Source organism: Thamnophis sirtalis, unplaced genomic scaffold, assembly GCF_051295495.1.
Source record: "Thamnophis sirtalis isolate CommonGarterSnake01/CBP01778 unplaced genomic scaffold, rThaSir2_p1.2 scaffold_6, whole genome shotgun sequence".
Taxonomy (NCBI): Eukaryota; Metazoa; Chordata; class Lepidosauria; order Squamata; family Natricidae; genus Thamnophis; species Thamnophis sirtalis.
In genome coordinates this window covers 49060688-49085813 of record NW_028261386.1, presented here as the reverse complement: position 1 = coordinate 49085813, position 25126 = coordinate 49060688, and the positions used below count along the sequence as shown (strand labels likewise).

Genomic DNA, 25126 nt, shown 5'->3' with positions numbered 1-25126 from the left:
ATTAACACAAACTGTAATTATGTTTAAGTTAATTAAATCCAATTTAATTACTATGCTGATTCCATCCATGTTTTGGAGTACAATCTCCCCAATATTACTTAAAGGCCAGGCATAGTTTTTGGGCCAAAAGACTAATACATTTAGGTTAGGGTCTCAGGAAGAATTACAGGACCAGTTTTAAATCCCCCTGGGGTTTAACTTATTCCACTGACTCGGATTAATAAACAAGAAAATATTCAGAGAACTTACTTCTAAGCTTCCTCTCTTAATTGGATTCAACACAAGTAGTTTTTTCAGTAGATTTTCACAGTCTGTGGACATATAGAATGGTATGCGATACTTTCCACGCAATACTCGTTCTCGCAATTCCTTTTGAAAGCCAAATAAAGAAAATAAATTAAATACTAAGGCAAAAATTCAAAAACCAGACTTTAGTAATTTCAGATATTATTTCTACCTTTAAGTTCTGACCATCAAAAGGCAATGATCCACTGACAAGAGTGTAAAGAATGACTCCAAGACTCCAAACATCTACTTCTGGACCATCATATTTCTTTCCCTGAAAGAGTTCTGGGGCAGCATACGGAGGACTTCCACAAAAAGTGTCCAGTTTGTTGCCTATAGTAAATTCATTGCTAAAACCAAAATCTGCAATTTTAATGTTCATGTCTCCATCAAGAAGAAGGTTTTCTGCCTACAAAGGGGGGGAAATCAAATGCATAGCTACGTTTAAAATGTTTTTATACCATCAATAGTAGAACTATTTAATCTAAAGAACAGTGTGTTCCATGATAATGTAAAACATTTAGAATGTCAAATGTCCTTACTTCAAATAATAAATTCAATTATGTGCTGTTTTCCTCTTTTCTGGTATTTCTAAGCTGCCAACTTGATTGCAACCTTATATCAAACTGACATCAGTGAGATTTGTGAAAAGTATTATAATTAATAGCTTTCCCTTTTTCAAAATTATTGTGCATTCTAGAGAAGTAACAATAGCACTTAGACTTATATACAGCTTCATAATGCTTTACAGCACTCTCTAAGCAGTTACAGAGTCAGCATATAGTTGAATAAAAACATAAAACAGTGTGGTATTTAGAAACAAAAATAAAGATCAGTATTTTTGTTCTCCCTATTTCTAATCGAAGGAGACATGTACACACATAACAGAAACAGGTGTATCTGAATCTTCTTTTAAAGATTTATACCATCTAAGAACTATTAGTTCCAAAGGTTTGCTTCTTTTACTATTAAAAATATCAACTCTTCTAATGTGATATTTTCTAAATTAATTATTTCAATTATTTAATTAGGGCATGATACTTATTAGATTGCTTTTTTGCTTAAAAACTAAGAATATAGGTAGTCCTTGACCTTCTAAAGTTTGTTCAGTGACTGTTCTAAGTTACCATGGTACTGGAAAAAGTTACTTTTGACCATTTTTGCACACTTACAATCATTGCAGCATTCATTCCCATGATCTCATGATCAAGCTTCAAATCTGGACAACTGAGTCATATTTATGACAGTTGTGATGTCCTGGAGTCATAAGGTCATCTTTTGTGACCTTCTTACAAGCAAAGTCAATGGGGAAACCAGATTCGCTTAACAATCATGTTACTTTCCACACACATACTAAATAATGACCTAAAGAAGCTATAAGCATGAGAAAGACCTTTAACTAAAGGAAGCTATTTGAGTGACAATGAAAGAGGGACTTGAGAGGCATAAAAATTAATATAATTAAAGTATACATGGGGAAACTAGATACAGGTTGGGGCTCATAATTAAAAAGTGCATGAAACACCTACTATAAGCAAGAAAGGGGCATTATATAACCATTACAGAATAAATAGAGAAAAAAGCATTTCCTTAAAGTCAACATTAAATTTGTTACATATAACATATACTTTTCCCTACAGAAGCATACGTTCAAATAATAAGTATTGTTTTTTTAAGAGATGTAAGATGAAGACCATTTGGAAAATCTAAATCGAGCTCTAAAATGTTCACAAATTTATTTTGCTCTACAAAAGTTTCAATTCTTAAAGAGAAAAATTAACATACCTTGAGATCACGATGAACAATGCACTTTTGATGACAGTACTGCACAGCAGACACAATCTGAAATATCATTGTCCTTATTAGTAAAATAACATATAAGGACAATCCTAACAATAATTGTATCTGTATCGTTGTAATGCATTCAAATTAATCTGCACTAGTAATTTCATATAATTCTCACAATATGTCTATATGTATTGTAATATAATGTCAACTGTGATAGGGAGACTGGTAGGAAAAATAAAAATGGCTTATTAATCATTTAATGGCTACATTCAGTGTCCAACTTTTGAAATTGTGGCTTTCTAATATTGGACTGCTTTATCAAATCACAATTAACATTAACCTTAGAGTTGGCTTGGGCAACACAGAAGCTGCAGGTCAGTACAATGATTCCTCATCCAGATACCCATCATGGTTAACGAATTCTAGGCAGAGAAGAGGTTTTAGTCAGTGGCTTTTATATCATAATGATTCAGATTCAATTGTCTTAGTTGTCACTAGTTTCCATGTTTTGGAATGCATTACTTTAACCAGAATTATTATGCCTTATTAGTTTTTGAAATTCAAATAATGTCAATTAATATATTTTCTATATTAAAACTGTAGTTTTAATATTTCAATCATTATGCTAATACTTTAATGCAGGTAAACAGCAGTGGGGCTGAAACCTCTTCTTTGCTCTAGACTCAAGCATAGAAATGCAATGAATTGCCACTGAAGGAGGAAAATGATCTTTTGGTACAACTGTGGCTTCCCTAAAGAAGGCAACATGATACACCAAAAACTACACAAGCATAATTTGTACAGTACTTTAAGCAAGTATTTCAACCAATCTCAAAGTCGGGCCAAAGGGATTTAAAGAGGCAAGAGATTTCCCCAAAAATCTCAAGGCCAAAAATACACTCCTCCCATTCAAGTGTTAATATTATTTATTGTTATCCACATAAATACATCTACATCCACAGGCACATCCATTCTTGTCTGGCACTTAATGTTATCCACATTATGTGATAGCCATATATACGATTACCAAATCACTATGAACTATATTAAAATGTTGATTAGGAAAGGCATACTGAGAGCCAACTGCAGGAAGCTGCCAAAGATTCACTGGCCTCCTAGAAGCCATTCCTGACTTGATTTTTCCTGTTCCAAACTGGCTGCTTGAGAAAGTCCTCATTCTGCTGCCATGTGTAATATATTGATACTCAGGGGCTCCCTTTTATAAAAAATTGGTTTTATTGCATTTTTGGGGATGAATCATTTCGTCACACATTTTCTGAAGATTGTGGTTGAAAGGACCAGGAGTTTAGTAGTGGGTACAAACCTGAGAAAGATTTTTGTACAATGGCAATAATACATTAATAATCTACCCATTCAAGGGGGTTAGGAGTAGGGTTCAGATGTTGGGTGAAGACAGGAGGGTAGAAAAAGGAATTGATACTACAGCATGTAAGCATGCTAACAAACATGGCTTGATCTCTTTTTCTTTCTACTTCTTTTATAAATATAATTTATTAAATTATAATTATCTATTCATTTTCTAAGGTTTCCAAGATTCACAGCATAATAGAAAATGGTGCAATCTTTTAAAAAGATAAATTAATTTCTCGTTTATTAGATATTTTTGAAATCTGCAAAACATTAATATTTACTTTAAAGATAAATTGATCTGAAAGTTCTTTTTGGGAAAAAAAAAGTTTTACCACCTGAAATTCCATTTGGGACTAAAAACCAAGCTTATTTTTATTTGAAAGTATGTATGTTTTTATTTATTTCATACCTGCCTAAATTTTGCACGGGCCTCTTTCTCTTTCATTCTTCCATGTGCAACCAAGTAGTCAAATACTTCTCCTAGAAGAAATTTAACATTATCACACTATATGACTGAAAAATGTCTTCTGTGCTTTTTAAGTTTTACAAATAGTTACATTAACTTTAAAACATAATACTTTCCCCATTATATATTGAGTCATAGAGAAAACCCATGAGTCTGCTTCCTATAACAAAATAAAATTTGTATTCAGATTTGTTTAGGTTTAGGTTTATTGGATTTATATGCCGCCCTTCTCCCAAGGACTCAGGGCGGCGTACAACATAAAAGAAAACACATATTACAAAAATTAAAAGGGACATTAAATAAAGTATCCAAAAAAACCCCAATTGATATTTACAATAAAAATTTAAAAATTAAATTAAAATTAACAACCAAATTAATCCTATATTTTATTCTATTCAGGCCAGGCCGGCTTGCTGGAAAAGCCAACTTTTTAGGGTACGTTGGAAGGACTGGAGGTCGGGGATTATGCGAAGCTCTGGGGCCAGTTCATTCCAGAGGGAATGTGCTCCCACAGACAAGGCTCTCCCCCTGGGGTCGCTAGGCAACACTGTCTGGCCGATGGCACCCTGAGGAGGCCAACTCTGTGGGATCTCACTGGATGGTGGGATGCTACTGGTGGCAGTAGATGGTCTCGCAGGTATCCTGGGCCTAAGCCATGGAGCTCTTTAAAGGTCATAATTAGTACCTTGAATCGCACCCAGAAGACAACCGGCAACCTGTGCAGGCTGCCTAAAAGGGGCGTAACATGGGAGCATCTAGGTACCCCCATGATAACCCGCACAGCCACATTCTGGACCACTTGAAGCCTCCGGGTGCTCTTCAAGGGCAGCCCCATGTAGAGAGCATTAAAGTAGTTCAGGCGAGAAAGGACGAGGCATGAGTGACTGTGCACAGAGCATCCCGATCCAGAAAGGGGCACAACTGACGTATCAGGTGAACCTGGTAAAAGGTCCCCCTGGTCACCGCCGTGAGGTGTTCTTCTAAACTAAGCCGCGTATCCAGGAGAACTCCCAGATTGCAGGCCCTCTCTGAGGGGGGTAAAGTTTCTCCCCCTATCATCAAAGATGGAACAAGATGCACAAATTGGGATGACGGAAACCACAGTCTTGGAGGGATTGAGCTTGAGCCTGTTCCTCCCCATCCAGATCTTCACAGCCTCCAGGCATCGGGACATCACGTCGAGGGCATCATTTGTATTTGTATTATATTTTAATATTATACTTAAGGGAAAAGGTAAGGATAGTATTCTTCCCTCTCATAAACTAAACTTCTGTAGGAATAAAGTTTTTTGTGAAAAGTCTAATATCAGAGGAGGCCTCAGTTAAAGCCTGAAATGGGATTCATTACATTATCTATTGAAAACTAGGTTGTAGCTCAGCTTGTGTTTCTAAGAGACACAAACATAAAAAAGCTTTCATCAACAATAGCCAAAAAAATAGTAACTTCAGCTAACCCTAACCTTAACTTCCAGCTCAGCTATGGTTTCCATGAAGTGGAAATAAGTTCAAAAAAAAAATCATAATTCTCCATCCTCACTTTCTAATATCCACATTACCTATTCCACACATTAGAAGTAGAACAGAACATTAACTTACCTCCACTAGCATATTCCATTATTAAATATAATGTTTTCTCTGTTTCAATAACTTCAAATAGTTTAACTGTAAGATAAAAATGGTAATAAATTGCCTAACCATAAGCAACGAAGAATAATTAAAATAAAGCTAAATACTTTATTTCTAAATTGATGTATCTTATCCACATCACATATATGAAGTAATGCATGCTGAAATCATAGTTTGGTTCTACAGATGTGGTTCTTGAAATCAAAACCATTTACTATTCTGCTAGAACTAAGTTGGATCAGAATGGTTCCTGTTTTGATTCCCCTGAAGAAGAAAAGAGTTTCCCAAAGGAGACAGCAGGAACTGTTAAGAACCAAAAGAACAACGCCCTGGGATATGTTCCCAAAATCACTATGGTGATGGAAGAGTTTAAGTTGACAAGATTTTAACATCCAGAAAACCTGCTTATTCTGATGAAAGCAGGAGCTGGAGGTCCGTATTCTCTATGCAACTATCTGTATACCTTGTATGAAACAAGCTCTCTGGTCAATTCAGAAACAATAATTTGTCTCTTGAACAATATTGTTCTACCCCTCACCAGCCAGAAGAATTGCCATCACATAGTCAGTCTTTAAAGATGGGAGAAACTAAACCAGAAAGGGAAAGTTACACACGTTCATTATGAAGTGGTACCGATTTGCACTAAAATAAATCTTTAGTGTCTATTTTGATAAAACTATTATCACATTTTCATAAATTAATAATAAATAATAGCATATGGTGCTTATAAATATTCATAGCATATTGCATGCATTATTTCATTGTAATTCTTGCAGCAATCCCAGAAGGTGAAATATAGGAATGCATTACCTTTGCCATGTATTTATGTTTGGGTGGGGAAGACTGAATCTGAGAAAATGGCTTCCTAAAATTGCTAGTGAATTCACAGCAGCAAAAATTGAACCAGGAATTCCTGATTCACAGCTTACTGTATTATTTTAACTACTATGCTAATCAGCCCAATATTGCAATCCTGATTATAGATGTTTTCACAATGAGAATTTGAATTATAGTATTGTAATCAGTTTCTTTTCAGTGCTAAGCAGAGAGAAACTTTCAAGGCCAAAAGGGGCAGAACATAGACTAGGGCCAAGCTTTTATACTTTATCTGTTTCTAAATTGGTATGCTGGATATTAAGACTTTGCCAATTACATTGGCAAGAAGACATTTTTGAAGGCAAAAAGCTGGGACAGAGAAGCGTTTAAATCAAATATAACAAGAATCTTCGTTTTTTTTTTTTAAAGGCTTCTTTCAAGGAAATAATCTAGACTTTACTATGTAATGACATAAAAGGTTGATTATTTAAGGGAATTCCAAAGCTAGATTTTTAGACTATGATTCTGCTATGGCAAAGCTGAAAAGCCAATTAGAAAATTCACTGCCTGTCCAGAAATCAATGAAACAATCTGCATCCTTACTATTGTACTTACAATTAAGTAGCTATTTTCCATAAGAAATATTAAGCTTGCTTTATTTAGGAAAGCATGAATTCTTTAAAAGCCAAAAGCAATATTTATTAAAAATTTAGAAATTGTATATAATAATGTTCATTAAACTAAGTAGTAACTATTTTTCCCCAAAGGTTTTCTAAAGTTCAAATATAATTTATAAAAAATAAACTGAAGGTTCCTACCTATATTCGGATGATTCAGTATTTTCATTATTCGTACTTCTCGAAACAGCTGTTAAAAAAACCCATGTATCTGAATAATTTTTATATAATTTTAATAAATTATATAAATATTAAAAGAATATATATTTAGGAGTTTGGTTTAAAGGTTAGTATACTGTTGCAATAGCAAGTTGTTCCTATACAAGTAAAGAACAAGATCTTAAATAAATTGTTTAATTCTCAGTGCAATCAATTGGATTTACCTTTAATGATCTCTAACTTTTCACACTGATTTCAATGGATTCTTAGCTTTACTGCCAATATCCTTTCAGGTCTGAGTTATAATTAATACAAATGTACATGACTTTCTAAAATTTCCTTCCACACTCAACTACTTTCTGAGGTTTAACAGGGAACTGATCTTATCAGTTTTTCAGATTGGTTTTATACCATTCATATGAAAAACACAATAATAAGAAAATCAAGAGAAAGATCTGAAGAAATGCTTTTTTTAGGCTACACAAAATTATTATTTATTGCAGAAACATTTTAATACTATAGTAAAGCAGCAGTATATCAAACCAACAAAGCAAGATCAATATTGTGCAAATATAAATTAACATGGAAACAGTTTGATGTCGAACAATTGAAACTTTGAATTTTTAAGTTTTATCTTAAAAAAAAAGTTAACTGACATTATATCAACCAGTTCAAGGACCTGGTAAAGGATTTATTCATGCTACTTTAATAAAAGGTTAATTTAGATTAAACAAGAGGATTTGTGAGATGACTAATAAAAAAACTAAATTAACATGTAAATTTTATTGTATGTTTGCTCTTTATATGATCATCACATGGCAGACATGCCCACAAAAATTGCCAAACAAATGTATTCAAATGGTTGCAGTGCACTATATAACAGCTTACTAGTAAGAAACTATTTCAAGCCATATTCTGAGAAATAACTGCCATGATTATGTTTGGATTTGATAGCTCACTTCCAACCGAATAGTGGCCTAGCTAAATGCTAGGATTTGAAGATAATATTTCTGATAATAACTGCATTTTTTAAGGATAATATTTTCATTATAGGAGAAGTTGTACACCAGATCGACATTTTGAGACTGACATTATTCACAGCTTACATCAGCAAAGCATTAACTATTGCTTACATTTCTTGTCAAATGTACCTTAGCAAGCAGACCATTAAACACTCTTTTCAATTAATATACTTTTAAAAAAATTAGAGAGCCAGTTTGGTCTAGTGGTTTAAGGCACCAGGCTACAAAGGTTGAGACTGTGAGTTCCAGTCCAGCCTTAGCCATAAAAGTCAGCTAAGTGGGCTATTTACTCTCTCAGTCCAACCCACCTCACAAGATTGAAGTCATGTCTTGAACCTCAGATGAACCTGTTGTTAAGTTACTCAATAGAAGCAGAGAGAATTCTCCAAAATAGTTCAGTTTTAGAAGGTGAGTATCAAGTACATCAAATTGGAATAACACTTAAGTTCCAGGTCAGAGGATTTATTGCTCAAACCTATACTCAAGACTATTAACTAAAACTCAGTAGTAAACCGATAAGTGTTAGTGGAACTCCAAGGGGACTGGAGTGTTTGTGGCCACATAATAATTCTAGGCTGAGTTCTCTTTTGACTTTGCTCCCCCGCTAGTATTGACTGACAACTTCCCCTCCTCCTGGAAACAGGCAATAGATAGCAAGCTGGGCTTTTACAGGCTCTCATCAGTATTCTTAATGTCCCTAGGCTTTGACCAAGCAAAGCAAGTAGTAATCAATAGAATGAAGGACATGGAGTTTCAAGAAGAACTAAACAGATTGCCTCTCCATCTTAGGGATGGAATCAAACAGGGTGTGTGGGAATTGGCAAGATATCTAAATGATCTGATCTTCCCAAAACAAAGAATAAATAGCTTTCTTCAGAGCTAGATTTAACATTCTCCCTTCAGCACTCCTCCAGGGCAGGTATAGAGAACACTAATAGCAGAAAAGGTATGCATATGTGGTAAGGGAGAAGTTGAAGATATCTCACATGTTTTATTGTACCGTGAGCTGTACAGAGTTCATAAGGCTGCATACATTCTCCCCTTACTAGAGAGATTGCCAGGGAGGGCAGACAATTTTTATGTAGGCTTTCTCCTCCAGGACTAAAACCTGTTTACCATGCATGCAATGGCAACATTCTGTGTTGCTGCAATGTCCACAAGAAAAAAATTGGTTATTATTTGGAGATATCTCTAACAATTTTTGGAACATTATATTTACTCACATACTTATTGGCTTTTCACCCACATAAACCAGGGAGTGGGCCGAACAGTTTGAAAACATGTATTTTCTTAACAGGGATGTTATTATCCACTTTCAATGTCAATACTTTTTTTTTAATATATTGTAAAAAGTGATGTCTATTGCTGATCTTTGATCGTAATAAAGATATATTCTATTCCACCTGTACTGCCTCTCCTTCTCCCAGATTAAGCCAACTAGTTATTATCATCTATTCCCATATTAAATCAGGATGTATTGTAGCTGTCATTTTCAACCTAATCTCAAACAGACTATTAATCGCAGTGTTTTTCAGTTATCTTATATGAGCAAAGAAAGAAAGAAAAATAAGAGATTGGATTCTTGAATCCAAAATGCTAACGTATTATGACAGAAACATTACCTTTTGTAAACTGGTAGGATTTAATTGGGTTTTGTCTATAATTTTGACAGCAACCTAAGGATGGAAAGGCAAAAACAACTTTTTAAAAAGTTGAACAATTAAACAAACTTTTACAGTATATAACAATTGTTTATTTTAGGCAGAAACTGACCCCATTCAGATAAAATTCTTAATTATCAAAGTGTATATTCTTTCAATAGTGAGCAATATACTAGAGAGAGAGATAACAGAGAAAGCACACCTCCAGAACAGGTAATCCTTGATTTACAACCACAATTGAGCCCAAAACTAATGTTGTTAAGTAAGACAGTTGTTAAATGAGTTTTGCCCCATTTTACAATCTTTCTTGCCATAGCTGTTAAATGAATCATTGCAATTTTAAGTTGTAACACTAACTTAAATGAATATGGCTTGCCCCCTGACTGCTTGTCAAAGGGCTGCAAAAAGTGATCACATTTGTATGGACAAGTTTTTGTCTTGAATATTTTCAACTTCTTTTTCTCCTGAGTTGGATTACTTCTAATTTAGAAATCTCATTAGGAAAAAAAGGGGTAAGTAAGTCAAGGAGGGAATTCTTTCTCTTCCACTCACACTATACTTAAAAATTTTCCATAAACTGTTTTACAAAAATATAGTGATAGACCAAAATCTGCCCACAGAACTGCTAGCCTTATATGTCTTATGGTACTAACAAAGCTGCCACACCTCAGGAACGAAGTTCAAGTATACACACTGCAGACAGTCAAAAAGAAAAAAAACCCACCTTTATATGCTGGATTTTATTTTCAATAATGAAAATATTGGACAAACATTTTGAAAACAAAATAATAGTTATCAAGCCTAGCTTAAAGAAACTTACCTCTCTACCTGTAAGAACATGTCTAGCCAGCTTCACTTTAGCAAAATTTCCTTTTCCTATTGTTTTTAATAAGCGATAGTTCCCAATGTGAGGATGCTCTTCATTTACAGAGGTAATTGAGTTTCTGCAACGTGGTATATTCTGTCGACTACTTGATTTTGTGGGTTGGATATGAGATTCAGAATATCCATCAGCAGAAGTGTGCTACAAGATTAAAAACAACAATAATCACTACTTTGAACTGTAAAGGATTTATGATTTCTAAAGTAGTTAAATAAAGGGAAAAGAAAAACTTGAAAATTATGACAGCAAATCCGTATAAAGGAGTTCGATTTTTTAAAGTGCTTTATATAATCATTTGTTTTGTAAACGTTTCATTACTACTATTACTTTCATTACGATTAAGGAAACTAAATAATGTTTTAAAAATAAGCACATTCTATGCTTTCCTTTCTTAATATTTTTCTTTATTAAATTGAAACTTGGACATTTCAGTTGAATTGAATTGAACTGACATCAAATTTTCAATTAAATACTCCTTGAATCTTTTCTTTTACCCAAGAAGTCACAAAGACATTAAAGGAGAGAAATCAGAGAACAATGTGGAAAAATATAAAAACATTTTTGTATACATATCTCTTTTAACACATTTAATAATTTATTTTAAGTTACAAAGAAAACGATAAGCCATATTATAAAATGTATAGTTTAGCAAATACAACAGAAAGGATTAATAACTGGAAAGCACATGCAGACATTGAACTATTAATAGCTATTACAATAGTCTACTGATTATTAAATATTAAAGTTTAAATTTTAATGGAAATGTTTAACATAATGGAAAATAATGCATTTGTCTTCTCATCAAATGTTATATATCTAGTTTATATTCTGCATTTTTATAGGTTAAGTTTATAAAAAAAATCATTTGTGATGTAGATTCATTTTATCTTGAACCCACATTGAATATAGCACAACTCACCATTTTATTTGGTTATTCGTTAAAAATATCTCAACTCTATATAGGATAATATAATACACTATATACATGCAAAAAGCTATAAACTTTGTTTAGAATGCTAGCTCAATTCAGAGGATGAGACTATTACTACCTTTTTGAGTGTTGGGGAATCCAAGCCTTTGGATTCTACCACATAATTCCTCAATTCACGATTTTGATTGTAAAGAGAGAAATTTCTAGTACCATAATTTTGCAGATTTTTTGTCCAATAAGTTTAATTTTATTCACAATGCTAAAATACAAACTCAAAAAAGGAGAAAAAATACAAAAATAAAGCAAAACTAAACAAGACATTAAAATTTTGCATTAAAAATATACATACACATAAATTGTCCTCCCTAGTTGAATACTGATAAATATATTTCAAGAATAATAATCTCCCTTCTACCTTGAAAAACAAGCCTACAGTTTAGGAACGTCTACATTTTTGTTTACCTGACCAGTATAACTGACATCAATCTACTACATATATAAACAAACATAGTTAAAGGTAAAGCAAACAGCAAAGTTGAACTTCAAAGTCCTCTGTTAACAATATATTATTTTATTTAATTCACAGAAAGTTCACAACAGCTTCTAATCTATCATAAACCATCATTATCATTATCTCTGGTCTGTCCAGGATCAAATATTCTTGAGTGATTCCTAATGATAACAATGTTTCCTTAATTTTGCAAACTTCAGTAAGAATGAAGTTATTAATCCTTTGGGAAAAATTTTATTACTGCAATAATGAATGGTACACACTGGCAAGATTGTGTTAAACTAACTTTGCCTGAAGACTTTGAATATAGAATGCATTTTGGATGGTGACAAACAGTAGTAAAAGTTTGGATTTTTAAATAAAATTAGACATTTGATGATGATATTTATGAACACAGATGAAATTATCCTTTCCACTCAAAGTGGATATACAAAAACTTATGTATCATTTTCTGGCAGCAGCTAAAAGTGTACAACATAATAGCAAATGTGTTGATAATCTGTAAGAACAGCACAGGAAAAAATTTTTAACTATTATTTCATTCCTGGACTTTAGTATGGAAAGACAAAACTCAGGCTCATGTGCTACCTCTTCTCTCAAACTCCTCTGGCCTACCATGGAAAAATGACTGCAAAAAATAGCTAGAAAATAACTAGTGTTTTATTAGATCAGCCTGAATTGTATATACAATACCTAGAGCAGTGGTTCTCAACCTTCCTAATGCCGCGACCCTTTAATACAGTTCCTCATGTTGTGGTGACCCCCAACCATAAAATTATTTTTGTTGCTACTCTAATAACTGTAATTTTGCTACTGTTATGAATCGTATTGTAAATATCTGATATGCAGGATGTATTTTTATTGTTATAAATTGAACATAATTAAAGCATAGTGATTAATCACAAAAACAATATGTAATTATATATTGTGAAATATTTCTTAATATATCTATATATTAAGAGAATATATCTTTCTCTTTCTCTCTCTTTGTCTCTATCTGTCTCTCTGTGTGTGGCTCTTTGTCTCTCTCCCCTCCCCCACTTTCTCTGTCATTCTGTCTCTCTCCTCCCTCCCCCAATTTTGTCACTCTGTGTGTGTGTGTGTGTGTGTGTGTGTGTCTGTCTCTCTTTCTCTCTCTCTGTGCCTCTGTCTGTCTGTCTCTGTGTGTGTCTCTCTCCCCTCCCTCCGCATCTGTCACTCTGTGTGTGTGTGTGTGTGTCTGTCTCTCACTCACACACACTGTGGTCACCTTTAATCACAGGTTAAAAGTACCTGGCAGCGGTGTTTTTCTCTGGGGGAAAGTCTCAGAGGCTGTAATTTATGGGGTGTGAGCATGCCTATGTTTTCAACGGCGGGGAGCCATGGCGAGGCTCTGCGTGGCTGGCAATGACTCTAGAGCCCATCCGGGAAGACGAGGAATGCGCGGGGGACCCTTCCCCCCATGGATGGGCTCCGGACCCCAGACATCTTTCACAGTTGTCTCGTTTCCAATTGGGGGGAATCCATGCAGAGGATTTCTCCCCCCCCCATTGGAAATGAGGTGGCTGTGAAAGACAAGGCAGTGCTTTGTCAGAGAACACTTTCCCGCCATTAGGAAGTCTCTGAAGCTGTAATTGTACAGGGTGTGCAAGCACACTTATGTTTTCTATGGTGTGGAGCCGTGGCTACGCTCTGCACGGCTGGCGATGACTCCTGGCGATGACTCCGGAGCCCATCCGCGGGGGATTTCAAGGAACGCGAGGTGGAGTTTAAACTTTAGAGTTCCTATGGTCTTAGCGACCCCTGTGAAAAGGTCATTCGAACCCCAAAGGGGTCACGACCCACAGGTTGAGAACCACAACCCACAGGTTGAGAACCGCTGACCTATGAAAATCTTTGCATTATTTGTTCAATGCCAATTTATTATAATGTTTTCTTATACATTGGGATGCTCTTGATATGACATAGAATCAGCAGTTGATATAAAATATTTAACTTACAGATTGGTACACCAAAATGGAACATAGCAATATCACTAGCAAAAGCACTTAGACTTATATACAGTGGAATCTCCAGCCCCAACCGTAATCCGTTCCAGGACTTCAGTCGCAACCTGATTTGGTCATGACCGGAAGCAAAACTGACTGTGCATACACATACAAAAAAAAATGGTGCAGCAGGGGAAATTGTTGCGGCTGGGAAATCGCCGCAGCTATGTTTGATTGCCACACAAGGATCTGTTTGCCACTAGTGACACATTTAGCGGATTTTTTGATCGGGACCCGATTTGGTCATCGTCAGAAGTGGTTGTGATCCAAGGTTCTACTGTACTTGCTTCATGGTGTTCTACAGCACCGGCGCCAAACCTTTTGGGCACCAGGGACCAGTTGCACGGAGAACAGTTTTTCCACAGACTTAAGGGACATACACTATATTGCCAAAAGTATTCGCTCACCTGCCTTTTACACGCATATGAACTTACCGTAAGTGACATCCCATTCCTAATCCATAGGGTTCAATATGATGTTGGTCCACCCTTTGCAGCTATAACAGCTTCAACTCTTCTGGGAAGGCTGTCCACAAGGTTTAGGAGTGTGTTTGTGACCATTCTTCCAGAAGCGCATATGTGAGGTCACACACTGATGTTGGACAAGAAGGCCTGGCTCTCAGTCTCCGCTCTAATTCATCCCAAAGGTGTTCTATCGGGTTGAGGTCAGCACTCTGTGCAGGCTAGTCAAATTCATCCACACCAGACTCTGTCATCCATGTCTTTATGGACCTTGCTTTGTGTACTGGTGCAGTCATGTTGGAAAAGGAAGGGGCCAGTCCCAAACTGTTCCCACAAAGTTGGGAGCATAGAATTGTCCAAACTGTCTGGAAATGCTGAAGCATTCAGAGTTCCTTTCACTGGAACGAATGGGCCAACCCCAGACCATAATCCCCCCTCCACCAAACTTTACACTTGGCACAATGCAGTCAGACAAGTACCGTTCTCCTGGCAACCGCCAAACCCAGACTCGTCCATCAGATTGCCAGATGGAGAAGCACAATTTGTCACTCCAGAGAACATGTTTCCACTGCTCTAGAGTCCAGTGGCAGCGTGCTTTACACCACTGCATCCGACACTTTGCATTGCACTTGGTGATGTATGGCTTGGATGCAGTTGCTCGGCCATGGAAACCCATTCCATGAAGCTCTCTGCGCACTGTTCTGGAGCTAATCGGAAGACCACATGATTTTTGGAGGTCTGTAGCAATTGACTCTGCAGAAAGTTGGCGACCTCTTCGCACTATGTGCTTCAGCATCCGCTGACCCCGCTCCATCAGTTTACATGGCCTACCACTTCATGGCTGAATTGCTGTCGTTCCCAAACACTTCCACGTTCTTATAATACATCTGACAGTTGACTGTGGAATATTTAGGAGCGAGGAAATTTCATGACTGGATGTGTTGCACAGGTGGCATCCTATCACAGTTGCACGCTGAAATTCACCGAGCTCCTGAGAGCGACCCATTTCACAAATGTTTGTAAAAACAGTCTGCATGCCTAGGTACTTGATTTTATACACCTGTGGAAGTGATTGGAATACCTGATTCTGATTATTTGGATGGGTGAGCGAATACTTTGGCAATAGAGTGTAGTTTCATGTGCTACCTGCATCCTGTTCATGATGCTTCACTTGTTTGCGCAGACCGGTTTCTGGCATGTTGCGACCGGTGCCGATCCACAGACTAGGGGTTGGGGACCCCTGCTCTACAGCATTCTCTAAGAAGTCTACAATGTCAACATATTTTCCCAACAATCTGGCTTATTTTAGCAACCTCCGAAGGATGGAAGTGACTTCCAGTTTGCTGGTAGGGTCGTTTTTTGCCCTCCGGAGCCTTTAGGGAAGCCTCCTGAAAGCTCCTGAACACTCCGAAGGGCCAAAACCAGCCATACGAGGAAACCAGAAGTACCTTCCTGAATTTCCAATTTGCCCGTAGGGCTGGTTTTTCACGCTCTGGAGGCTTCAAGACTCCAGAGGGCGAAAAATGGCCCAAAAGAAGGCCGAAGTCAGCTGGCCAGCGCGTGCATGCACGCTGGCCAGCTGACAGGGCAACGTCTCGCGTGCTCTGACAAATGGCTCCTTGTGCCACCTGTAGCACGCATGCCATAGGTTCGCCATCACGGTCCTATATTATTTCTTCTTAAAAACCACCCAGTATGCAAACATACAGCCGATTTCCACTACTGGTCCACCCAGTGCATACCTGGAGCAACCCACCTCTGCTGTAGCCAGAGTTACCCTGAAATAATGCATTCTAGCCACTATGCCATTAGGGCTCTTTTTGATGTTTAATTCATGTTTAATTAGACTACATTAGTGTAGCATTGGTGTTTAATTACAATAATGTCAAGTTCTCTAATGAACAGTAAAAAAACACCAGCTTGATTCTCATAAGGTTGTGTTAATCAGGTTTACTGCAAAGAAAAAGGATGAGATAACAGAATCTTATGGCTACCTGCATTTACCAACTCAGGCTGGTGGTCTTTGTTGTCTTTGATCTTCTTTTTAACTCTCTGTTAAGTGAGAGCTAGGAGATATTAATAGAATGTACAACTGTTCTTATTCTATAATGTTTCACAAAAGTCCAATCTTGTTTTTTTCCCTCAGAAAACACAATAAATTCCCAAATATGAAACAATGTGTTTGCTTTATTTATTTTTTCAATCCCTAAATCAGGGTAAGCAATTTAGCTTCATACTCTACAATTTAATTCAGAATATAAATATGGTTAAGGATACAGGAAGTATAATCTGAAATATCACAAGAGCAGTAGTCCTAAATAGTCTGAACCAAGCATACTTTTAAAAACTCTTCTTGGTCATCCTTCCAGTCGCCCCCCCCCCAGAAGCTGCCTCATACCATGTGACTTCATCATATCACAGAGTAGGCTTTTAAATAATGACAGACACAAGGCATGCAAATTTGTGTACTTGTTTTGGTTTTCCCATCATTAACATAAAACTTGCAACTGTTTCCTCCATCTTGTCTGACGAACATAACTACATTAATTCAGATCCATTCTCATTGCACTATACAGTCTATCTTAAGGTATCTCAAAGGTTGACTCAGTCTTCCAACCCTCAAAGGTGGGAAAATGAGGACCCAGATTGTTGGGAGCAATATGCTGACTCTGTAAACCACTTAGAGTGGGCTGTAAAGCACTGTGAAGCGGTTCACCAACAAATGCACGCTCGACAAAAGCGTGCTGATGAAAACGCAGAGAGAAAACTGCGAGTTCTAAATTGCGCCGATAAATGAGCGCAGAAGCGCGCTGACAACAGCGCGCCGACAAAAGCGTGCCTTCAACAAACAAGTAATAACCGCGAGTTCTAAACCTAAACCTAACTCTAAACCTAACTCTAAACCTAACCCTAAACCTAACCCTGAATCTAACCCTTACCTTAACTTAAATCGCGCTTCCCTTACCTTAACTTAAATCGTGCTTCCCTTACCTTAAATCGCACTTCTGTCGGCGCTCTGTTGTGGGTGCATTGATGATGTCGCGGTTTTCTCACCGCGCTTTTGTTGGCGCGCTTTTGTCGTGCGCGCATTTGTCGGGTCACGCTGTGAAGCAGTATATAAATCTAAGTGCTATTGCTATATTTGCTGCAAACTGGGTTCTCATTTAACACCACGGTGTTATATGCACAGAAAAGTACATTCACATTTTCAACCAAAATATCTCTACAAAATTCATTATTCACATCTGTAAAATCAAGTATCTAAGGGAATTTTATACAAATTTATTTTACTCCCTGTTCAATGTTGAACTATTCCCTAAATATCCATTTATTATCCCACACACTTTAATTTTAATCAATCTGCCACTCCAGATTCATGCAAACCATTCTCTAATTCAGGGCTACTTACTTTATTAGTCACTTTCCGAAAATCAACAAAAGTTTCCATCCACATCCTCATTTACTTCATTGTTTTACTAAGCATTCTTTTTCATGTTCCCTATTATGTTGCTATACAGATATCCATGGCATTCTGCAGCATAAGCCTTTTCAATCTGTTCCAAGCAGTGACTTCCACATGCTCTTTTCCTATATATATTTTCTTTGCATGTTGTTGGGAGATTAATGTTATCTTTTATAACTTTTTCATACTGGATTAACCTCTTCTTTTAGCTGTTTTATTCTCATTGATTTCTTTTGATTATGTGTCAGCCTCTGTTTTGCTGCTTGCTTTTCGGCTGCCATTGAAACGGGGAGGGAGGGCATGGTATTTGGGAGGGGAAAATAATCTGTACAGGAGGACTATTAATTGGGAGTTGGTCTCACCATCTATTGCGCATGTGGCAAGGAGGGGAGTTTCCCGCCAAAGCCAACTGTCCGGCATACCAACCTGATGATGATTTTTGAAGATGTCTCCCACCTGACAGCTGGGGAGACGTTGGATTGGACTATGGACTGGGACTGCCAAGGGGAGGGGAATGGGTCATGTACGATATCAGATGCTTTGCCTGCTTTTGCTCAGATCCAGCTTTGCTTAGCTTCTATTTACTTATAATCAGTAAAAGTACTCTTAATTCTGCAAAATGGAGTTGAGTGGTTTCTTTCTTGGTTATTAAGTGAAGCAGCCTTGACATTAAGCTGGATCTCTTCTCGCACCCATCCCGGAGCTGACACCTTCCGAGAGGGGTGCACCCAACACTTAAAAGATGTCCCACCAAGGCAGTGATCAAGAAGAAGATATGGGAGCAGCTGCATGCTCTTTGGACACGGAGTTAATGGCTGGCCTGCACTTGGAAGAATGATCCGTTCGACCCAGATGGACTTGGGGAGTGGGACGAAAAGAGGACCCCGAAAAACCTTTGACTGGAATTACTGTGAGGAGACCCAGACAACCAGTGGCTGACTGGCGGGACCCTGAGGAGGAGAACCTTATAATGTCCTAAGCGATGAAACTCTTTGAAGGAGCGTGGGAGAGGCGCTGAGCCCATGAGAGTGGTCTGGAGAGAGAAGCCAATATCCAAGAACCAGAAGGGAAACATACAGAAACCTTGTTTGATCCAAGAGAATCTGGAGGTGCTGAAGGGAGAGCTGAACAAGATGACCCAGCGCCGACCGCAATCACAGCGGCTAGAAACATTCCAAGAGGAGGGGCCCCTTCCTGCAGACGCCGGATGGCTAAGGTCCCCCCATTAAGTGTAAAATACGGGGGAGAACCGAAAGATTTAGGGTTCTTCCTTGTTCAAGTATGGAATTATATGCAAATGTATGGTGATGAACTGGTTACTGATAAAGCAAAGGGGGTAACTTCAGTAAATTTTCCAGACTAGCATCCACCATATACTGGGGGTGGCAAGGTTGCCCGGCTGTGCCCATTGTTTCTGCACTACATTGAGGAATAATTAAACTGTCATTTTCCAGAGTGAGTTGCAGGATGGTCCAGTGCTGGGACATACCCAAGCTACGTTCCATAGGGTGGGCCCTTACCGATCCGACAGGACCTGTTGTAAGACCCTGCATCCAAATGCCGCATCAGTAGATGCAAAAGCATTCAATCTATAATGCTAAATGAATGGCAATGGGGACACCCAAGCCACTGCCCTACAAATATCACCTATTGCCGCTTGAGTCGCCTAGGCCACTGAAGTGGCCACGCTCCTTGTGGAATGAGCCGTGATGCCCTCGGCACCCACAAATTCTGAGACTCGTAGGCGAGAGCTATGGCCTACCTAATCCAGTGGCTAATGATGGAAGAAACCCTCTTCCCCAATGATGAAGGTTGGAAGGAGACAAACTCTGCTGTACGCTTCAGGTAAATTTTCAAAGAGCGCCGTACATCTAAATGGTGCCATTTGATTTCCTTCTCCCTAACTGGGTCTGGGCAGAAATCCAGAAAAATGATTTCCTATGACCAGTGAAAAACGGAGTTCACCTTGGGCAAGAAAACTGGATCCAGGCGGAGCACCACCTTGTTGCTGTGAAAGATGCATAGATCCTCCCTGGAGGAGAGGGTCCCCAGTTCGGACACGCACCTAGCTGACATGACCGCCACCAGGAACACCATCTTAAAGGTGAGCAGCTTATGACTAACGGTTCTCAAGGGCTCGAAGGGCTCCACCATGAGGGCCTGCAGGACTATGCAGGGACTCCCTGTGGGAAACCGGTGGATGACAGGGGGACGCAAATTCGCAGCCCCCTTGAGGTATCTCCTAACTACTGGCACCTGGGTTAATGGTACCGAACCCTTGTCAAGGATTACTGTGGTGAGCGCCGCTGTCATCTTATGGTACCCAGGGACAAACCCTTGTCCAACCCATCCTGGATGAAATCCAGAACCTGCGGTACTGAAGCACTAGTCAGGTCCACCTGGGCAGGTGGACCTTTGCTTGACACCAACAAGCAAAGGTGGCCCAGGTTGAGTTGTAAATTCTAGTGGTTGATAGCCTTCGCGAAGCCTCAATCATCTCAATCACCCTGCGGGACAAATGGCCTCCTTCAGGAGCTCCCGCTCAATCTCTACACGGCTAGTTGCAGCAGGTGCCGTAGCCTCCCCTGATGTAACTCCAGATCCGCCTTTGGAATCCTCCATGACCTCCCCACAGACAGGTCCATGAGATCCACGAACCAAGGCCTCCTGGGCCAGTGCGGGGCCACCAGGATGACCTCCACCTGTTCCCAAACTACCTTCTAAACGTCCCCGGGGATGAGGGGGAGGGGGAAACATACAGCAGCCCGACCAGCCATCTTGTGTGAAGGACATCAACTCCCTCCATTCCCTGAGCTGGGAACTGGGTAAAGAAGCAAGGAACCTGCGCGTTGGATAGGGTGGCAAATAGGTCCACCACCAATCTCCCAAACTTCTGGCAGATCTCCAGGAACAGCTCTCTGGAGAGACTCCACTATCTGTTGTCAATCGTCTCCCGGCTCAGCCAGTCGGCTTGGTGATTGTCGATGCTGGTGATGTGCTCCGCACAGATGGACATAGGTGCAACTGCGCCCAGCGACCCAGCAACATCACCTTGTTGTGTAGAGGTCTGGAGCGTGTGCTATCCTGTCAATTTATGTGGGCCTTTGCTGCAACATTGTCAGTTAGGACGAGGACGTGGCGCCCCTTGTTCAAGTCCCGGAAATGCTGCAGGGCTAGATGGATCACTCAAAGCTCTAGCCAATTTATATTGTGCCGAAGGTTGCTCCAAAACCACTGACCCTGGGCCAGATGAGCGTCTAGAGTTGCCCCCCTGTCTGTATCAGGATGAGGTGCTCCTGCTCCAGGAAGTTGCAGCCCTTTAACACGGCTGTCAACACCACCACCACAGTGACACCAGTACCTGAGGAGTGCCAGAACCTTGGCCGTCAAGTTGTTGGTGTTGGACCTCTGGTAAGGTAGGAGGTCCCATTGTAGAGTCCTGCCGTGCAATCTTGCCCATGGCACCATCTCAATGCAGGAGATTAATTTTCCTAGCAAGGTGGAAAGAAGGGCTATGGGAACACAATGATCCCTATGGATCTGCTTAACTAATTTTAGCAAACTAGATCTACGATCCGGGGAAAGGAAAACTCTGCCCAAGTGGGAATCTAGAACTGTCCCCAAGTGGAGAATCTTGGTAGACAGGGTCAAAGTACTCTTATCAAAATTAACAGAAAACCCTAAGTTCTGGAACGTGGTGATGACCTGCTGGAGGTCCACCCAATTTGCTGGGGCGACACTCCCTGGATGAGGATGTCATCCAGGTAGCATTGTAGATGGATGGGCACCTCTCGTAAGTGAGCAGCGACCACTGCCAGAACCTTGGTGAAGGATCTGGGGGCTGAGGCTAACCTGAAGGGCATGGCTCTGTGTTGTGGCCCTGCAGGAGCCATTGGAGCTGCAAACAGACTCCAATAGCGAGGGATCCTATGAGTCGGCTTTGGAAGATGTGGAGGACCTTGGACAGGGTTCAGACTCCGAGCAGGGACCAGAGAGGCTGGTTGTCCACCAGGAAGTGCTTGAGGCATGGAGCAGCGGTGAAAACCAAAGGGAGTTGGTCCCTGATGTTAGGCCCTGGAGCAGTGGGGAGAAGCTAAGGGAATTGGTCCTGGACGCCAGGCAAAGACGGGCAGATAAGCGCTGACAGCAACTACTGAGATATAGAAGATAATTGGGGCCAGGTGGTTGTGATTAGGCTCCTCCCAATAGAGTATATAAGAAGAGACTTTGGGAGGAGGCTGTTTGCAGGACTCAACTATTATACTAAAGCTGGAGAAGCTCTGGTGTGTATTTCTTATCTGTGGAAGTCTGGGTTGCTGCCAAAGTCTTGTCGGTGTGTTAATTTAATGTGAATAAATTGTTTTAGCAGTAATCTTGTGTCAGCGTGACTCATGTATGGAGGGGGGTCAGAACAACGCTGTATTGATAATGTGCCCCTAGATAAGAGAATATAAGGAACTGTCTATGTTTCATGAGGATGGGAATATGCAGGTATGCCTCCGTGAGGCCAACGGAGGCCATATAGTCACCCTCACGAATACCTGCCAAGATGGACTTGAGAGAGGCCATGAACCGGCGATAAACCAAGAACTGGTTTAGGAGTTTTAAGTCTAGAATGGCTCTCCATCCTCCCAAAGATTTCGGCATGAGAAATAAATTTGAATAGAACCCCTGGTCCACCTAGGGGAACCAGCTCTATTGCTGCTATGTCAAGCAGGTATCGGATAGCTTGACACATCTGCATGCATTTGTTAGCGCTCTTTGTCAGGAGAAAAGTGCGAAATTGGTTCAGGGGGAAACTCCAGTCGGAGACCAGAAATGACCATACTCAGGACCCAGGCGTCTGAAGAAATCTCCGCCCAAGCCTCTGAAAACAGAGCCAGGAGATCGCTGATGGGTGGGGTGTTGTCCGCTTGCCAGCCATGGAGCCAGAGAAGACAGCGAGAAGTCATGAGCTCTGGAAGCAAACTTCATAGCATTTAAGGTCGCGTCAGGTAAAAATTGAGAGACCACCACTAACTTGTTCAGATCCTGGTGCAGTTGAACATCTTCCAGAGGAATATGCTCCTGGATTTTCTCCAACCAGAGGATAGCTGTACGGTTGAAGAAAGACGCCGAGGATGTCACTTTGATGGCCCAAGCTACCGACTGGAAGGTCCTCCTGAGGGTCATCTCCGCCTTCTTGTCAGCAGCCTTCACATTGTCTGCCACATCCCTGGGAACCAGAGAAGCAGGGGACGCCAGGGTCGCCACAGGGGGATCCACCGTGGGCATCAGTAGAGCTTGGGAAAAATCTGGCTCAATGTTGTAGAACCTTCTGTTGTTGCTGCCAGGATTAGGAAAAACACCCGGATTTTCCCATTGCTTCTTTACCACCTCCAAGAACAATTTGGGAACTGGGATCTCTTCCTTGGCAGCCTGTGGCTCTGAAAAGACTGGGTCCTCAGGTTTCTGAGCTTGGGCCCCATCCTTTGTCCCTCCCCCCCCAAGTTGTGCAGTAGCACGCACTTTGCACAAGAGTGATCAGAATAAATTTGGAGGGAATAAACCCATAAAAGCAGGGGGATCTGGGACAGGGGTGTCTTCATCATCAGACAGATCTGGGTCTCTCTGGACCCTGTTCCCCAGAATTGATCCCTCACTGGTGAGGGAGGGAGAAATAGGTGGACGACCTTGAGGATTCATACCCCCCTCCTGCGAGAAAGGTCTAGGGACATGTCGCTGCAGGCCTATAGTGATGCCACTCGATATGGCCCTCTCTATGGGATTTTGGAGGCCTACAGGTAGGTCATCTACATCCAAATTATCCCAGCTAGGCCTACCCTGTTCCAGGCCGGCTTGAGGGGCCAAAATGGGTCTATTAATGGTATCTCCCTCAGACTGGGCCCCAAATGGGCTAGGATCTTCAAGATCAGAGCACTGGTCCTCCATAGAGAGGAGTGGAAAAGGGGTAGCTTCCCAAACTTCTCACCCAATGAATCTGGGAACCCAGCGAAGGGCCTCTATATGGGGATCTGGACCTTGATGGGGAAGAGCTCAATGCGCCCTGCCAGGCCCGCATTCTCTCTGCCCTGGAGAAGGTTTTGGTTAAAGCCTTATGCTTCCTTAGTTTGTCTCTCTCAGAGGCACGTGAAGGGCGATTGGCAGCCCATGTTTTCTGTCTTCTGGTGTGTGACTGTCGGGCTGGAAATCCCAAGCCCAAGAGGCTCCAAAACGATGTGATCTAATTCAAAAAGCCACCATGTGGCCGCCAGCTCAAATGGCCGCCAAAATGGCATTCGAGCCTCCGGAGTTTCCAGGCTCCCAAAAGCAACTCCCAGGGGGTTGGGAACCACAGCCACCGCTAGGGGATACTTACCACTAAATGGAGGCAGAGGTGAGGTGAGGAGGGTCCAGGAAAGAAATATATATTTTAGGAGCTCAAATAAATGTCTCTCGTCTCAGGCCATACTGGATTGAAACTGGAGTCAGAAGGAGGAGCACAGAGGAGTGGCTTCAGGTTCAATCCAGTCTCGAGGCCAACTGGACGTGAGAATACTAGCACTGGACCATCCTGCAACTCACTCCAGAAAATATAGGTATTCCATTTAGCAATGGTATTACATCATGCAAAGTATCATATCTCTCTCTCTCTGTGTGTTTGTGTGTGTGTGTGTGTGTGTACACACCAATAGTGGGTTTGGCCAAACTGGTAGTAGCTTGGTGGCCTGGGTCGCTGGAACTGGTTCTCCTGGTGGTGCCACAGGCGCCCCCATGCTGTTTTTTGCTTCTCCACATGCTGCGTGTCCTGAGCATACTGGCAGTAGTCTCTACCGGAACCATTCTGATACACACACACAAACATTGCCTTTAACTACAAATATTGCCTCTATTAACTCAGTAGAGGTTTTCTAGTGCTATAATGGCACAGCAATAAGATATGCCATTGATGATCCCTTAAAAACATGTTGCTATAGCTACACTATATTGTCAAAAGTATT

At 40.2% G+C, this 25126-nt stretch overlaps 1 protein-coding gene across 6 annotated transcripts in view; it reads right to left on the bottom strand.

The window, feature by feature from the left end:
- MARK1 (microtubule affinity regulating kinase 1) overlaps window positions 1–25126 on the bottom strand; it is a 63004-nt gene that overhangs the window by 23046 nt on the left and 14832 nt on the right. For all 6 annotated transcript variants that reach the window (XM_087717815.1, XM_087717818.1, XM_087717820.1 and 3 more), the window contains exons 2-9: window positions 10691–10894; window positions 9832–9885; window positions 7170–7218; window positions 5506–5571; window positions 3854–3924; window positions 2071–2127; window positions 458–694; window positions 250–369 (exon numbers count right to left, since the gene is read on the bottom strand). In XM_087717815.1, the coding sequence (XP_087573941.1) occupies window positions 250–369; window positions 458–694; window positions 2071–2127; window positions 3854–3924; window positions 5506–5571; window positions 7170–7218; window positions 9832–9885; window positions 10691–10894 (858 nt within the window). The remainder of the gene's footprint in view (window positions 1–249; window positions 370–457; window positions 695–2070; window positions 2128–3853; window positions 3925–5505; window positions 5572–7169; window positions 7219–9831; window positions 9886–10690; window positions 10895–25126) is intronic.